Source organism: Electrona antarctica, assembly GCF_951216825.1.
Source record: "Electrona antarctica genome assembly, contig: scaffold_40, whole genome shotgun sequence".
Taxonomy (NCBI): Eukaryota; Metazoa; Chordata; class Actinopteri; order Myctophiformes; family Myctophidae; genus Electrona; species Electrona antarctica.
In genome coordinates, this window is record NW_027638523.1 from 132,501 (window position 1) to 150,987 (window position 18,487).

An 18,487-nucleotide genomic window follows, 5' to 3' on the forward strand; every position below is an offset into this window, starting at 1 on the left:
CGGGCGACGGCCGTCTCCTATACGCCACATTTCCCGCGCCCACCGCGGGCGGGGATTCGGCGCTGGGCTCTTCCCTCTTCGCTCGCCGCTACTGGGGGAATCCTAGTTAGTTTCTTTTCCTCCGCTTAGTAATATGCTTAAATGGCTTCCAACACAAAAACTAAACATTTTATTCTGAGCAGCTCCTCAGAAAGCCAGGACTTTACAACTAATGGTTCTGCTTCACCTGCTGCCAGTCAACCCATCCAGTCTATTCTGAAGAGGCCAAAGCTGGAAGGGAGGCAGAGCAACGTGCGCTTTGATCTGGTGACGGTGTTCTACTTCCCACAATGCCAGGGTTTCACTAGCATACCCCTTCGCGGGGGTGCCAGTCTGGGCATGTTGCACAGGCACAGCACTCTCCGCAGGTACACAATGGCAGAGCACGCCCTGGAACAACGGAGTTGGCGCAGAGAGAGACTACGAGAGAGACGGAGAGAGGAGAAGCTTGAGGCTTTGAGACACCAGTTGATGGCCAATGGTACCATTGACCAGAGAGAATCTGAGCGACTGACTGCAGACCAGGTCCCAGACGGAGACACTGACGTCCACATCACCGACGCCGAGCTGGAGGATGGGAACAGCTTCCTGCAGCCGTACTCCTACAAGCACAGACAGGCACTCCTGCGAGCAGCAGGTGTGAAGCACATTGACAAAGAGGAGAAGAGACAGCTGCATTCCCTGCGTGTCTTCAGGGAGGACTCTGGATGCAATTGCCAGGGTTTCTGTGAGCCAGAGACTTGTGAATGCAGTCTGGCAGGAATCAAGTGCCAGATGGACGCATGCCTCCCATGCTGCACTAAAGACGGCTGCGCAAACATTCAGGGACGCATAGAGTTCAACTCCAGACGCGCGCAGACCCACTACATCGACACCGTCATGAGGCTAGAACTAGAGAGGCTACTACAAGATGATACGCCTGACCAACTGGACCACCAGAGCGTGGCTCCAGAAGATCTCCAGTTGGATGTGGACCAGGGACCCCCAGCAGGGGATGCCCCGGAAAAAAGCTGTCCCTTCGGGTTTTCCGCCGAGGACGAAGGGCTTCCTCTCAACCATGCCCCCCACCCCTTCCTACCATTTCAGTCCAGAGCGCTCCGTGGTGGAGGAGAACAGCTGTAGCAGCGACATGACCGACTCCTCATGCTCCCCTTCCCAAAGCGAAGACTTGGATGACGTCGGGGGAAGCCCGGGTCTGGTTGACATGGACGATGGAGCTGCAGGGCTGGCCCACGCCCTCAGCCTCTGTGACAATGACAATGACAATGACACATATAGGGCCTTGTTTGCAGACTGGAACGGCCAGACCAAAGTCAATGAGTTTGACTTTGAGGGGTTGTTGTCGTTGGTTCACCAGCATGATGTTGTCTAGTTTGATGTCTGTGTGGATCAGACCGATTCCCTTCAGGGCCTGGAGTGCAATGGCAAGCTGCAAGACAAGAATAAAGAGCATGATCAGAAATTCAGAAATTCAACTCAGTATCTTTGTATCAATATTTTTTCCATTACTTTAAAATGTAATTGTCAATAAAAATGTTTTGTTTTGTGTTTTCCAGGAACCAGAGGAGTATTACACAGTGCAGGAGTTAAAGGCAGAACTGCTAATAGAGGATGTTATGTATACACTTACATGTGTGATTTGCTCACTGGAAGAAGTGTTCTCCTCCCTGCGTTGCGATGCTGATGAAACATCTTGTGACGTCTTCATGGACCTGTTGAAACGAATGCTTCATCTGGATCCAGAGGGGAGGATAACACCTGACCAGGTGTTGGACCATCCCTTCATCACCATGCCTCACCTATGACCGTCTCAAGGTGTTTGTGGGGTCAACCATTGCAAATGTAATGCACTCCCAGTTATTGGTATTGGATTTTGTGTACAGTACATGTTTGACTATGACAACGCCACAATATGGTGATGTCGGCCAACACTGATCCAGACAGGACACTATGCTACCTAAGACACTTCAGTCAACTGAAACTGAGATCATGTGTGACCCATGGGGTGTACCATTTGTGATCACAGTACTCTTAGTAGTTATACTGTAAGAACACATGCACTATCACTGACTGTTACTATATGACTATATACTATACACACTGCTGTTGCAGTGCTGCTAATAGATGATGTTATGTATACACTTACATGTGTGATATTATCTGCTGCTAAGTGTTGTCTCTCACCTGCACAACAGACTGTGATTCTATATTAGTATATTATATACATTTCATGTGTTTATTTTACATTTTGTATTTAATATTGCACTTGCAAGTTTATATTGTACATACCAGTACTGTATATGACATCACATCAAACTGCATTTGATTGAGTTTTTCTTTCTCTTCTGCACTGTAATGTTTTATGTATTTTTGTTTTAAAATAAGCATTTCTAATTGTATGTATTATTCCCTTGCACATTATGTAGGCCTATATTAGACATGTTATATTAGACATTGTGTTATGTTCACATCATTGGCTGCATTCCAACTGAGAAGAAATTAGCACAATACATTTTGTAAATAATTGTTCTATTGATATATGTTTTAAGTTGTAAACATGGTTTAAATAAAACGTGTTACCTTGAAATATGCGTTGTGTACGTTCTTAAATATGGCCCAGAACAGGTTTTAAAACATTCATATTTTCCAGTTAACTTATATCTCTACATTTATTGATTGTATACTAGATAGAACGTCCTTGCGGTCATGTTTCCATCCATCCATGTCCTATATATGTATTAGTAAAGGCTATTAAATTAGTGTCTATTTGGGGGTCCTTGGCGTGACGTTTGGGAACCACTGATATACAGCAGGGTATAAAGCCTTTTAAAACAAACAGCAGCATGTTGTGCACTCACTGTAAGTAAACATTGCACTTTAACATTGTCACCACAAACAATAATAGCAATGATTGTTACAAGAACATATAGCCATTTTAACACACCTGAAACATTGCACACTAGAAAGCTGAAATAGTGATAACAGTTCCATGTGATGATAGACCTATTACTGTAGTTCTGCTGAAACTCATCAGAGTCAAAGACGTGTGAAATGGTCTCAGTTCATCCAAAATGTGATCATTAGCAGGTGATCTGTCCAATGCCAGACAACGAGTGACCATTAACACGTTAATCTCTGCATTTGAATGCATATAGTGAATGAAGCATCAGCCATCATCATTTAGCATGTGTACATTTTAACATGGGGAAAGAATGTGGGGTTTGTTCATTATTTAGCATTTGAAAAACATTGAATAAAAGTGCATTCATCACCACCATATTGAGAGAGAACCCTGCAAAAATGTATCAGTTTATGTTTTTGTTCAGTGTATTTTCATTCAATCCCTTCCAGTTTCACTATGACTTATATGACTGGATATGGAGACAGTAACCTCTGTTACTGAACAAACAAATAATTAATATAGGATATAATTGAATAAGTATAATGATATATCCTGATTTATCTTGACTTATCCTGATCATTTATTAATACTATGGACACATGTTTCTGCACACAGGCCTACACATTACACAATGGGATTTCACTGTAAATATAGATAAGAAATGAAATGAAACCAATAGCGCACAATAGGATATGAGACTTTGATTTGACAATATACTTATTTGCTGTTCCAGTCCTGTACAGAAACCAGACCACTGTCTTCTATACTAAAGTGGAAACAAATTGAACCTACATTACAACCTAACACATAAAATACAAGGGGTGCTGTATATAGGCTACTTGTAAAAGACAAGATGTGAAGGCTTGTCTACTATTTATAAATATTGTTTGAAACAAATAGGCCTAACTGTTTTACTTCCGTGTTCTTGTTTTTAATAAATGTTTAAAGTCAAGATTTGTTTTTTATCTGTGGTTTGTAAGTGTTCCAAGATAAATTAAGATAAATGGGATGTAAATCACAGTATGAGCAGTTGTTTCTTCACCAGAGCTGGTTCTCCTTGGTTCTGATGTTACTGAAATAATGTGGAGAAATCCTCAAGATGAATGGCTCTGCTGCAGTAACAATGAATTCATATCCACTTATTCAATAGTTAGATTGTACATATTTATCCAGATACTGAGTAAGTCATTTTTGGATGAACTACTATACTGCTTTTTAAGGTTTATTATAAACCAGCAGTTGTTATGCACCACATGTGGAAGAACTCCCAGAAAACAGCAGGTATGCTGGCACTCTTATTTATTTTACATCACAATGAAATACTGTTCTGTTTCCCACTGCATTTGATTGAGTTTTTCTTTCTCTTCTGCACTGTAATGTTTTATGTATTTTTGTTTAAGTTATGATTTTATATATGTTTCCTGATGTGTGCAAAGCACATTGAAATGCCTTGTTGGAATTTGCTATACCAATAACGTTATTTTATATTTATGCTGGCTCCTGCTTTGACTTTAAGAAACTCCTCAATGGATCACTAGACTAGTAGACTAAATATTGTTCAACCAAAGTGGACTGTTATGTTCAAGTGGACTCTGTTTTCGACCATTGAATGGTTTTTCTCCAGATTAACTGGAAAACCAGTTCTTAAAGGGGCATTCCACTCATTTTCAACATTTTACTATGTCATTATATACCTTAGAGCTGCATTAAACATGCCAAAATATTAGACAAGTTGTTTTGATTTTGTACCAAAACTCCCCAGCCACATAGACAAAGCCAACACTCAATGGAAATCAGACTTTGAATAGGGGACACATTAGCACATTCCAGCCTGGGACAAGAAGCATAGAGGTGTCACTGACACCAAATGGGCCATTAGACACCGGGCTCAGGAAACAAAAGAGAAACACATGTAAATTTGTCTTTGTTGAAATGGAGCCATGGGGTGAATTAACCCCAATAAGGCTAAATAAACCAAAAGTCCTACAACAATAAGGTAAACTTAAACTCTTAAACTTAAACTGGAGATAATCTAAGAGTGATTGGATTAGGCTTCCTTCAAGTACATGGCGAATGCACTCATTCCTTGCAATGTACTTACATACACTTACATATGTTGCGACCTTCGGTCGCAACATATGTAGGTACATTGCACTGAAGTCCCCAGGTCCCCCCAGTCGAGCTTGTACCTGTAACTTGGGGGAAGTCTATTATAATTATTACTGATTCTCCAGTAAAGACATGTTGCCTCTACAAAAACCACACTACAAATGAAAGAAACCAGAACAAGAGAACACACACCCATTGATTCTGATTGGACGGAATGAAACAATGGCCAAGTAAACCACACCCATCAACAAAGCTAATTGGCCGAATGACTATGAGTCACGCCCACCATTAGGAACACATAAAACCAGGGCTCCAGCACAACTAATCATTCTCCTAACAGAATCTTGCCTGAGGAAGGACCAACCAGTCCGAAACGTCTACTTTTCCAGCTCTCCTTTATATTTGATTCCGTCGTGAGTGAAGCGCCACCGTCGAGTCATGAGAGGTATTCTGAAAAGAAAGTTTGAGGAGGTCGACGATGAAGATCCATTCTACTCCTCACCTCCATCATCGTCCCTGCCTTCTCCTGCCTCCACGGAATGGGATTCTGATGGGGAGAGCAGCTCCTCAGAAAGCCAGGACTTTACAACTAATGGTTCTGCTTCACCTGCTGCCAGTCAACCCATCCAGTCTATTCTGAAGAGGCCAAAGCTGGAAGGGAGGCAGAGCAACGTGCGCTTTGATCTGGTGACGGTGTTCTACTTCCCACAATGCCAGGGTTTCACTAGCGTACCCCTTCGCGGGGGTGCCAGTCTGGGCATGTTGCACAGGCACAGCACTCTCCGCAGGTACACAATGGCAGAGCACGCCCTGGAACAACGGAGTTGGCGCAGAGAGAGACTACGAGAGAGACGGAGAGAGGAGAAGCTTGAGGCTTTGAGACACCAGTTGATGGCCAATGGTACCATTGACCAGAGAGAATCTGAGCGACTGACTGCAGACCAGGTCCCAGACGGAGACACTGACGTCCACATCACCGACGCCGAGCTGGAGGATGGGAACAGCTTCCTGCAGCCGTACTCCTACAAGCACAGACAGGCACTCCTGCGAGCAGCAGGTGTGAAGCACATTGACAAAGAGGAGAAGAGACAGCTGCATTCCCTGCGTGTCTTCAGGGAGGACTCTGGATGCAATTGCCAGGGTTTCTGTGAGCCAGAGACTTGTGAATGCAGTCTGGCAGGAATCAAGTGCCAGATGGACGCATGCCTCCCATGCTGCACTAAAGACGGCTGCGCAAACATTCAGGGACGCGTAGAGTTCAACTCCAGACGCGCGCAGACCCACTACATCGACACCGTCATGAGGCTAGAACTAGAGAGGCTACTACAAGATGATACGCCTGACCAACTGGACCACCAGAGCGTGGCTCCAGAAGATCTCCAGTTGGATGTGGACCAGGGACCCCCAGCAGGGGATGCCCCGGAAAAAAGCTGTCCCTTCGGGTTTTCCGCCGAGGACGAAGGGCTTCCTCTCACCATGCCCCCCACCCCTTCCTACCATTTCAGTCCAGAGCGCTCCGTGGTGGAGGAGAACAGCTGTAGCAGCGACATGACCGACTCCTCATGCTCCCCTTCCCAAAGCGAAGACTTGGATGACGTCGGGGGAAGCCCGGGTCTGGTTGACATGGACGATGGAGCTGCAGGGCTGGCCCACGCCCTCAGCCTCTGTGACAATGACAATGACAATGACACATATAGGGCCTTGTTTGCAGACTGGAACGGCCAGACCAAAGTCAATGAGTTTGACTTTGAGGGGTTGTTGTCGTTGGTTCACCAGCATGATGTTGTCTAGTTTGATGTCTGTGTGGATCAGACCGATTCCCTTCAGGGCCTGGAGTGCAATGGCAAGCTGCAAGACAAGAATAAAGAGCATGATCAGAAATTCAGAAATTCAACTCAGTATCTTTGTATCAATATTTTTTCCATTACTTTAAAATGTAATTGTCAATAAAAATGTTTTGTTTTGTGTTTTCCAGGAACCAGAGGAGTATTACACAGTGCAGGAGTTAAAGGCAGAACTGCTAATAGAGGATGTTATGTATACACTTACATGTGTGATTTGCTCACTGGAAGAAGTGTTCTCCTCCCTGCGTTGCGATGCTGATGAAACATCTTGTGACGTCTTCATGGACCTGTTGAAACGAATGCTTCATCTGGATCCAGAGGGGAGGATAACACCTGACCAGGTGTTGGACCATCCCTTCATCACCATGCCTCACCTATGACCGTCTCAAGGTGTTTGTGGGGTCAACCATTGCAAATGTAATGCACTCCCAGTTATTGGTATTGGATTTTGTGTACAGTACATGTTTGACTATGACAACGCCACAATATGGTGATGTCGGCCAACACTGATCCAGACAGGACACTATGCTACCTAAGACACTTCAGTCAACTGAAACTGAGATCATGTGTGACCCATGGGGTGTACCATTTGTGATCACAGTACTCTTAGTAGTTATACTGTAAGAACACATGCACTATCACTGACTGTTACTATATGACTATATACTATACACACTGCTGTTGCAGTGCTGCTAATAGATGATGTTATGTATACACTTACATGTGTGATATTATCTGCTGCTAAGTGTTGTCTCTCACCTGCACAACAGACTGTGATTCTATATTAGTATATTATATACATTTCATGTGTTTATTTTACATTTTGTATTTAATATTGCACTTGCAAGTTTATATTGTACATACCAGTACTGTATATGACATCACATCAAACTGCATTTGATTGAGTTTTTCTTTCTCTTCTGCACTGTAATGTTTTATGTATTTTTGTTTTAAAATAAGCATTTCTAATTGTATGTATTATTCCCTTGCACATTATGTAGGCCTATATTAGACATGTTATATTAGACATTGTGTTATGTTCACATCATTGGCTGCATTCCAACTGAGAAGAAATTAGCACAATACATTTTGTAAATAATTGTTCTATTGATATATGTTTTAAGTTGTAAACATGGTTTAAATAAAACGTGTTACCTTGAAATATGCGTTGTGTACGTTCTTAAATATGGCCCAGAACAGGTTTTAAAACATTCATATTTTCCAGTTAACTTATATCTCTACATTTATTGATTGTATACTAGATAGAACGTCCTTGCGGTCATGTTTCCATCCATCCATGTCCTATATATGTATTAGTAAAGGCTATTAAATTAGTGTCTATTTGGGGGTCCTTGGCGTGACGTTTGGGAACCACTGATATACAGCAGGGTATAAAGCCTTTTAAAACAAACAGCAGCATGTTGTGCACTCACTGTAAGTAAACATTGCACTTTAACATTGTCACCACAAACAATAATAGCAATGATTGTTACAAGAACATATAGCCATTTTAACACACCTGAAACATTGCACACTAGAAAGCTGAAATGGTGATAACAGTTCCATGTGATGATAGACCTATTACTGTAGTTCTGCTGAAACTCATCAGAGTCAAAGACGTGTGAAATGGTCTCAGTTCATCCAAAATGTGATCATTAGCAGGTGATCTGTCCAATGCCAGACAACGAGTGACCATTAACACGTTAATCTCTGCATTTGAATGCATATAGTGAATGAAGCATCAGCCATCATCATTTAGCATGTGTACATTTTAACATGGGGAAAGAATGTGGGGTTTGTTCATTATTTAGCATTTGAAAAACATTGAATAAAAGTGCATTCATCACCACCATATTGAGAGAGAACCCTGCAAAAATGTATCAGTTTATGTTTTTGTTCAGTGTATTTTCATTCAATCCCTTCCAGTTTCACTATGACTTATATGACTGGATATGGAGACAGTAACCTCTGTTACTGAACAAACAAATAATTAATATAGGATATAATTGAATAAGTATAATGATATATCCTGATTTATCTTGACTTATCCTGATCATTTATTAATACTATGGACACATGTTTCTGCACACAGGCCTACACATTACACAATGGGATTTCACTGTAAATATAGATAAGAAATGAAATGAAACCAATAGCGCACAATAGGATATGAGACTTTGATTTGACAATATACTTATTTGCTGTTCCAGTCCTGTACAGAAACCAGACCACTGTCTTCTATACTAAAGTGGAAACAAATTGAACCTACATTACAACCTAACACATAAAATACAAGGGGTGCTGTATATAGGCTACTTGTAAAAGACAAGATGTGAAGGCTTGTCTACTATTTATAAATATTGTTTGAAACAAATAGGCCTAACTGTTTTACTTCCGTGTTCTTGTTTTTAATAAATGTTTAAAGTCAAGATTTGTTTTTTATCTGTGGTTTGTAAGTGTTCCAAGATAAATTAAGATAAATGGGATGTAAATCACAGTATGAGCAGTTGTTTCTTCACCAGAGCTGGTTCTCCTTGGTTCTGATGTTACCGAAATAATGTGGAGAAATCCTCAAGATGAATGGCTCTGCTGCAGTAACAATGAATTCATATCCACTTATTCAATAGTTAGATTGTACATATTTATCCAGATACTGAGTAAGTCATTTTTGGATGAACTACTATACTGCTTTTTAAGGTTTATTATAAACCAGCAGTTGTTATGCACCACATGTGGAAGAACTCCCAGAAAACAGCAGGTATGCTGGCACTCTTATTTATTTTACATCACAATGAAATACTGTTCTGTTTCCCACTGCATTTGATTGAGTTTTTCTTTCTCTTCTGCACTGTAATGTTTTATGTATTTTTGTTTAAGTTATGATTTTATATATGTTTCCTGATGTGTGCAAAGCACATTGAAATGCCTTGTTGGAATTTGCTATACCAATAACGTTATTTTATATTTATGCTGGCTCCTGCTTTGACTTTAAGAAACTCCTCAATGGATCACTAGACTAGTAGACTAAATATTGTTCAACCAAAGTGGACTGTTATGTTCAAGTGGACTCTGTTTTCGACCATTGAATGGTTTTTCTCCAGATTAACTGGAAAACCAGTTCTTAAAGGGGCATTCCACTCATTTTCAACATTTTACTATGTCATTATATACCTTAGAGCTGCATTAAACATGCCAAAATATTAGACAAGTTGTTTTGATTTTGTACCAAAACTCCCCAGCCACATAGACAAAGCCAACACTCAATGGAAATCAGACTTTGAATAGGGGACACATTAGCACATTCCAGCCTGGGACAAGAAGCATAGAGGTGTCACTGACACCAAATGGGCCATTAGACACCGGGCTCAGGAAACAAAAGAGAAACACATGTAAATTTGTCTTTGTTGAAATGGAGCCATGGGGTGAATTAACCCCAATAAGGCTAAATAAACCAAAAGTCCTACAACAATAAGGTAAACTTAAACTCTTAAACTTAAACTGGAGATAATCTAAGAGTGATTGGATTAGGCTTCCTTCAAGTACATGGCGAATGCACTCATTCCTTGCAATGTACTTACATACACTTACATATGTTGCGACCTTCGGTCGCAACATATGTAGGTACATTGCACTGAAGTCCCCAGGTCCCCCCAGTCGAGCTTGTACCTGTAACTTGGGGGAAGTCTATTATAAAAACAAATTTCAGGAAATTTGACTGGGTGCCTGCAGCTCGCCAAGTCTGTGCAGCATTTGAGCCACGGACCACCATTTGATGACATTTAGCCTCTCAGACCCTGTAAGGGTCCATTTGGTTGACTTTCAATGGGGTATTTTGTCTAAGTTTATTGCACATTACGTTGCCACCAACATTCTAATGCTAACATGCTAACATGCTAATACTAACATGCTAATGCTAACATGCTAATGCTAACATGCTAACATGCTAAAATGCTAATGCTAACATGCTAATGCTAATATGCTAATGCTAACATGCTAATGCTAACATGCTAACATGCTAATGCTAACATGCTAATGCTAACATGCTAATGCTAACATGCTAACATGATAATGCTAACATGCTAATGCTAACATGCTAACATGCTAATGCTAACATGCTAATGCTAACATGCTAATGCTAACATGCTAATATGCTAATGCTAACATGCTAATGCAAACATGCTAACATGCTAATGCTAACATGCTAACATGCTAACATGCTAATGCTAACATGCTAACATGCTAATGCTAACATGCTAACATGCTAATGCTAACATGCTAAAGCTAACATGCTAATGCTAACATGCTAATGCTAACATGCTAACATGCTAATGCTAAAATGCTAACATGCTAATGCTAACATGCTAACATGCTAATATGCTAATGCTAACATGCTAACATGCTAATGCTAACATGCTAACATGCTAACATGCTAACATGCTAATATGCTAATGCTAACATGCTAACGCTAACATGCTAATGCTAACATGCTAAGGGGTCCATTTGGTTTCGCTCAGGGGGGCGGCCCGGTTCTGGCGAGCCGCCCCGCATCCGAAACGGTTGAGAAATGACAGAGTTACGTGTTTCCCCGAATTTCTCTATTGACTTTCAATGTGTGTGTGCGTGCACATGTGTGCATGTGCGTGCATGTGCATGTGTGCGCGCGTGTGTGAGAGTTGGTCAGGTGACCTTGAATCATTAACAAAGTATCATTTTCACCTGGGCTAGTCTATGCAAATGCAAACAGTATTGAAACTTAAAAGCACAGTGACTCTATGAGAGAACGTATGTCCGAACAAATTGCTCTATCGCAAAAAGTAAAAGTCGAATGCGATTTTTGTTTTGGCCGTGAGTGACCCGAGGCATTGAGGTACGCCGTGTGCGATCGTGGTATTGGTACGATACAAAACGTGGTTATAAGAGCAAGTTAAGAATTGTGCTTGTGATGAAAAAATTGCTGACTCATTCAGGTATTTAACATGGAGTTTATGACACATTATGATGGTACACCTGTCGCTTTCAGGGCTGTAGTTCACGTACTGTATGTATCTGGGCTATGGTTGTGACATTGGGTGAAAGAGGACGAGTGTGGCTACAAAATTGCCGAAACCCATGCGTGTAAAGTGAATATTTTGGCCGTGAGGACGATTTGTTCGGAGAATTCCGGTATAGTCTTCACATTGGCTTCTCACTCTGATCCGCTCTCTCTCTGGGCGTGCGACACTCTGAGTCGAGAATATTGCTCAGACCACACACACTTTGAACTGCGATAGCGGGCAAACCGTGCAACGTATTCGAATTCCGTCTGAACCACCACAAAGTCGATGGCCTCGTGTGCTGTTTGACGTTTAAATCCTGTTTCTACGTACCAGTATGCCAGAGCAATGTGGCTCCAAAGTAACGTGTCGTTTTCTGTTTTCACCCGCGTCTCCCCATCGACTTTGAATGGGGCATTTTTCGCGTCGTTTATTGCGAATTACGTCGGCACGGTAACACGAATCGGAAAGAAAAGCACAAGCACACCATTCCCGGCCGAGCCGCACGTTTTGATGTATATATTGCGGGGCTTTGGCAAACCGTGCGGCCGGCCGTAGACGTCGAAGTTTCGCGTATTGATTATTACTACGATTAAGTATGCGTTTTAGATTTCAACCTGTGTTTCTGCCATTGCATGGCAGGCACCCAGAATTATTACTGATTCTCCAGTAAAGACATGTTGCCTCTACAAAAACCACACTACAAATGAAAGAAACCAGAACAAGAGAACACACACCCATTGATTCTGATTGGACGGAATGAAACAATGGCCAAGTAAACCACACCCATCAACAAAGCTAATTGGCCGAATGACTATGAGTCACGCCCACCATTAGGAACACATAAAACCAGGGCTCCAGCACAACTAATCATTCTCCTAACAGAATCTTGCCTGAGGAAGGACCAACCAGTTCGAAACGTCTACTTTTACAGCTCTCCTTTATATTTGATTCCGTCGTGAGTGAAGCGCCACCGTCGAGTCATGAGAGGTATTCTGAAAAGAAAGTTTGAGGAGGTCGACGATGAAGATCCATTCTACTCCTCACCTCCATCATCGTCCCTGCCTTCTCCTGCCTGAAACAAAGTTTAAGAGTTTAAGTTTACCTTATTGTTGTAGGACTTTTGGTTTATTTAGCCTTATTGGGGTTAATTAGCTAATTGGCCGAATGACTATGAGTCACGCCCACCATTAGGAACACATAAAACCAGGGCTCCAGCACAACTAATCATTCTCCTAACAGAATCTTGCCTGAGGAAGGACCAACCAGTCCGAAACGTCTACTTTTACAGCTCTCCTTTATATTTGATTCCGTCGTGAGTGAAGCGCCACCGTCGAGTCATGAGAGGTATTCTGAAAAGAAAGTTTGAGGAGGTCGACGATGAAGATCCATTCTACTCCTCACCTCCATCATCGTCCCTGCCTTCTCCTGCCTCCACGGAATGGGATTCTGATGGGGAGAGCAGCTCCTCAGAAAGCCAGGACTTTACAACTAATGGTTCTGCTTCACCTGCTGCCAGTCAACCCATCCAGTCTATTCTGAAGAGGCCAAAGCTGGAAGGGAGGCAGAGCAACGTGCGCTTTGATCTGGTGACGGTGTTCTACTTCCCACAATGCCAGGGTTTCACTAGCGTACCCCTTCGCGGGGGTGCCAGTCTGGGCATGTTGCACAGGCACAGCACTCTCCGCAGGTACACAATGGCAGAGCACGCCCTGGAACAACAGAGTTGGCGCAGAGAGAGACTACGAGAGAGACGGAGAGAGGAGAAGCTTGAGGCTTTGAGACACCAGTTGATGGCCAATGGTACCATTGACCAGAGAGAATCTGAGCGACTGACTGCAGACCAGGTCCCAGACGGAGACACTGACGTCCACATCACCGACGCCGAGCTGGAGGATGGGAACAGCTTCCTGCAGCCGTACTCCTACAAGCACAGACAGGCACTCCTGCGAGCAGCAGGTGTGAAGCACATTGACAAAGAGGAGAAGAGACAGCTGCATTCCCTGCGTGTCTTCAGGGAGGACTCTGGATGCAATTGCCAGGGTTTCTGTGAGCCAGAGACTTGTGAATGCAGTCTGGCAGGAATCAAGTGCCAGATGGACGCATGCCTCCCATGCTGCACTAAAGACGGCTGCGCAAACATTCAGGGACGCGTAGAGTTCAACTCCAGACGCGCGCAGACCCACTACATCGACACCGTCATGAGGCTAGAACTAGAGAGGCTACTACAAGATGATACGCCTGACCAACTGGACCACCAGAGCGTGGCTCCAGAAGATCTCCAGTTGGATGTGGACCAGGGACCCCCAGCAGGGGATGCCCCGGAAAAAATCTGTCCCTTCGGGTTTTCCGCCGAGGACGAAGGGCTTCCTCTCACCATGCCCCCCACCCCTTCCTACCATTTCAGTCCAGAGCGCTCCGTGGTGGAGGAGAACAGCTGTAGCAGCGACATGACCGACTCCTCATGCTCCCCTTCCCAAAGCGAAGACTTGGATGACGTCGGGGGAAGCCCGGGTCTGGTTGACATGGACGATGGAGCTGCAGGGCTGGCCCACGCCCTCAGCCTCTGTGACAATGACAATGACAATGACACATATAGGGCCTTGTTTGCAGACTGGAACGGCCAGACCAAAGTCAATGAGTTTGACTTTGAGGGGTTGTTGTCGTTGGTTCACCAGCATGATGTTGTCTAGTTTGATGTCTGTGTGGATCAGACCGATTCCCTTCAGGGCCTGGAGTGCAATGGCAAGCTGCAAGACAAGAATAAAGAGCATGATCAGAAATTCAGAAATTCAACTCAGTATCTTTGTATCAATATTTTTTCCATTACTTTAAAATGTAATTGTCAATAAAAATGTTTTGTTTTGTGTTTTCCAGGAACCAGAGGAGTATTACACAGTGCAGGAGTTAAAGGCAGAACTGCTAATAGAGGATGTTATGTATACACTTACATGTGTGATTTGCTCACTGGAAGAAGTGTTCTCCTCCCTGCGTTGCGATGCTGATGAAACATCTTGTGACGTCTTCATGGACCTGTTGAAACGAATGCTTCATCTGGATCCAGAGGGGAGGATAACACCTGACCAGGTGTTGGACCATCCCTTCATCACCATGCCTCACCTATGACCGTCTCAAGGTGTTTGTGGGGTCAACCATTGCAAATGTAATGCACTCCCAGTTATTGGTATTGGATTTTGTGTACAGTACATGTTTGACTATGACAACGCCACAATATGGTGATGTCGGCCAACACTGATCCAGACAGGACACTATGCTACCTAAGACACTTCAGTCAACTGAAACTGAGATCATGTGTGACCCATGGGGTGTACCATTTGTGATCACAGTACTCTTAGTAGTTATACTGTAAGAACACATGCACTATCACTGACTGTTACTATATGACTATATACTATACACACTGCTGTTGCAGTGCTGCTAATAGATGATGTTATGTATACACTTACATGTGTGATATTATCTGCTGCTAAGTGTTGTCTCTCACCTGCACAACAGACTGTGATTCTATATTAGTATATTATATACATTTCATGTGTTTATTTTACATTTTGTATTTAATATTGCACTTGCAAGTTTATATTGTACATACCAGTACTGTATATGACATCACATCAAACTGCATTTGATTGAGTTTTTCTTTCTCTTCTGCACTGTAATGTTTTATGTATTTTTGTTTTAAAATAAGCATTTCTAATTGTATGTATTATTCCCTTGCACATTATGTAGGCCTATATTAGACATGTTATATTAGACATTGTGTTATGTTCACATCATTGGCTGCATTCCAACTGAGAAGAAATTAGCACAATACATTTTGTAAATAATTGTTCTATTGATATATGTTTTAAGTTGTAAACATGGTTTAAATAAAACGTGTTACCTTGAAATATGCGTTGTGTACGTTCTTAAATATGGCCCAGAACAGGTTTTAAAACATTCATATTTTCCAGTTAACTTATATCTCTACATTTATTGATTGTATACTAGATAGAACGTCCTTGCGGTCATGTTTCCATCCATCCATGTCCTATATATGTATTAGTAAAGGCTATTAAATTAGTGTCTATTTGGGGGTCCTTGGCGTGACGTTTGGGAACCACTGATATACAGCAGGGTATAAAGCCTTTTAAAACAAACAGCAGCATGTTGTGCACTCACTGTAAGTAAACATTGCACTTTAACATTGTCACCACAAACAATAATAGCAATGATTGTTACAAGAACATATAGCCATTTTAACACACCTGAAACATTGCACACTAGAAAGCTGAAATAGTGATAACAGTTCCATGTGATGATAGACCTATTACTGTAGTTCTGCTGAAACTCATCAGAGTCAAAGACGTGTGAAATGGTCTCAGTTCATCCAAAATGTGATCATTAGCAGGTGATCTGTCCAATGCCAGACAACGAGTGACCATTAACACGTTAATCTCTGCATTTGAATGCATATAGTGAATGAAGCATCAGCCATCATCATTTAGCATGTGTACATTTTAACATGGGGAAAGAATGTGGGGTTTGTTCATTATTTAGCATTTGAAAAACATTGAATAAAAGTGCATTCATCACCACCATATTGAGAGAGAACCCTGCAAAAATGTATCAGTTTATGTTTTTGTTCAGTGTATTTTCATTCAATCCCTTCCAGTTTCACTATGACTTATATGACTGGATATGGAGACAGTAACCTCTGTTACTGAACAAACAAATAATTAATATAGGATATAATTGAATAAGTATAATGATATATCCTGATTTATCTTGACTTATCCTGATCATTTATTAATACTATGGACACATGTTTCTGCACACAGGCCTACACATTACACAATGGGATTTCACTGTAAATATAGATAAGAAATGAAATGAAACCAATAGCGCACAATAGGATATGAGACTTTGATTTGACAATATACTTATTTGCTGTTCCAGTCCTGTACAGAAACCAGACCACTGTCTTCTATACTAAAGTGGAAACAAATTGAACCTACATTACAACCTAACACATAAAATACAAGGGGTGCTGTATATAGGCTACTTGTAAAAGACAAGATGTGAAGGCTTGTCTACTATTTATAAATATTGTTTGAAACAAATAGGCCTAACTGTTTTACTTCCGTGTTCTTGTTTTTAATAAATGTTTAAAGTCAAGATTTGTTTTTTATCTGTGGTTTGTAAGTGTTCCAAGATAAATTAAGATAAATGGGATGTAAATCACAGTATGAGCAGTTGTTTCTTCACCAGAGCTGGTTCTCCTTGGTTCTGATGTTACTGAAATAATGTGGAGAAATCCTCAAGATGAATGGCTCTGCTGCAGTAACAATGAATTCATATCCACTTATTCAATAGTTAGATTGTACATATTTATCCAGATACTGAGTAAGTCATTTTTGGATGAACTACTATACTGCTTTTTAAGGTTTATTATAAACCAGCAGTTGTTATGCACCACATGTGGAAGAACTCCCAGAAAACAGCAGGTATGCTGGCACTCTTATTTATTTTACATCACAATGAAATACTGTTCTGTTTCCCACTGCATTTGATTGAGTTTTTCTTTCTCTTCTGCACTGTAATGTTTTATGTATTTTTGTTTAAGTTATGATTTTATATATGTTTCCTGATGTGTGCAAAGCACATTGAAATGCCTTGTTGGAATTTGCTATACCAATAACGTTATTTTATATTTATGCTGGCTCCTGCTTTGACTTTAAGAAACTCCTCAATGGATCACTAGAATAGTAGACTAAATATTGTTCAACCAAAGTGGACTGTTATGTTCAAGTGGACTCTGTTTTCGACCATTGAATGGTTTTTCTCCAGATTAACTGGAAAACCAGTTCTTAAAGGGGCATTCCACTCATTTTCAACATTTTACTATGTCATTATATACCTTAGAGCTGCATTAAACATGCCAAAATATTAGACAAGTTGTTTTGATTTTGTACCAAAACTCCCCAGCCACATAGACAAAGCCAACACTCAATGGAAATCAGACTTTGAATAGGGGACACATTAGCACATTCCAGCCTGGGACAAGAAGCATAGAGGTGTCACTGACACCAAATGGGCCATTAGACACCGGGCTCAGGAAACAAAAGAGAAACACATGTAAATTTGTCTTTGTTGAAATGGAGCCATGGGGTGAATTAACCCCAATAAGGCTAAATAAACCAAAAGTCCTACAACAATAAGGTAAACTTAAACTCTTAAACTTAAACTGGAGATAATCTAAGAGTGATTGGATTAGGCTTCCTTCAAGTACATGGCGAATGCACTCATTCCTTGCAATGTACTTACATACACTTACATATGTTGCGACCTTCGGTCGCAACATATGTAGGTACATTGCACTGAAGTCCCCAGGTCCCCCCAGTCGAGCTTGTACCTGTAACTTGGGGGAAGTCTATTATAATTATTACTGATTCTCCAGTAAAGACATGTTGCCTCTACAAAAACCACACTACAAATGAAAGAAACCAGAACAAGAGAACACACACCCATTGATTCTGATTGGACGGAATGAAACAATGGCC

General features: G+C 41.6%; 3 protein-coding genes and 1 pseudogene across 6 annotated transcripts in view; all 4 read left to right on the plus strand.

Annotated features, from left to right (window-relative positions):
- The window catches only part of LOC306917961 (cysteine/serine-rich nuclear protein 1-like), an 11,900-nt pseudogene extending 10,610 nt beyond the window's left edge, over window positions 1-1,290 (plus strand). The window contains exons 4-5 of the transcript in view: window positions 183-1,237; window positions 1,282-1,290. The product of the transcript in view is annotated as a cysteine/serine-rich nuclear protein 1-like (transcript). The remainder of the gene's footprint in view (window positions 1-182; window positions 1,238-1,281) is intronic.
- LOC306917958 (uncharacterized protein) overlaps window positions 1-18,487 on the plus strand; it is a 338,291-nt gene that overhangs the window by 29,872 nt on the left and 289,932 nt on the right. The gene's annotated exons all lie outside the window — the stretch shown is intronic.
- Window positions 5,489-6,720, plus strand: LOC306917966 (cysteine/serine-rich nuclear protein 3-like; the record flags this gene model as incomplete). Its single annotated transcript, XM_079530868.1, has 2 exons — window positions 5,489-6,667; window positions 6,712-6,720. The coding sequence occupies 2 exons, from the start codon at window positions 5,489-5,491 to the stop codon at window positions 6,718-6,720; spliced, it is 1,188 nt and encodes a 395-aa protein (XP_079386994.1).
- On the plus strand, window positions 13,268-14,499 carry LOC306917967 (cysteine/serine-rich nuclear protein 3-like; the record flags this gene model as incomplete). Its single annotated transcript, XM_079530869.1, has 2 exons — window positions 13,268-14,446; window positions 14,491-14,499. The coding sequence occupies 2 exons, from the start codon at window positions 13,268-13,270 to the stop codon at window positions 14,497-14,499; spliced, it is 1,188 nt and encodes a 395-aa protein (XP_079386995.1).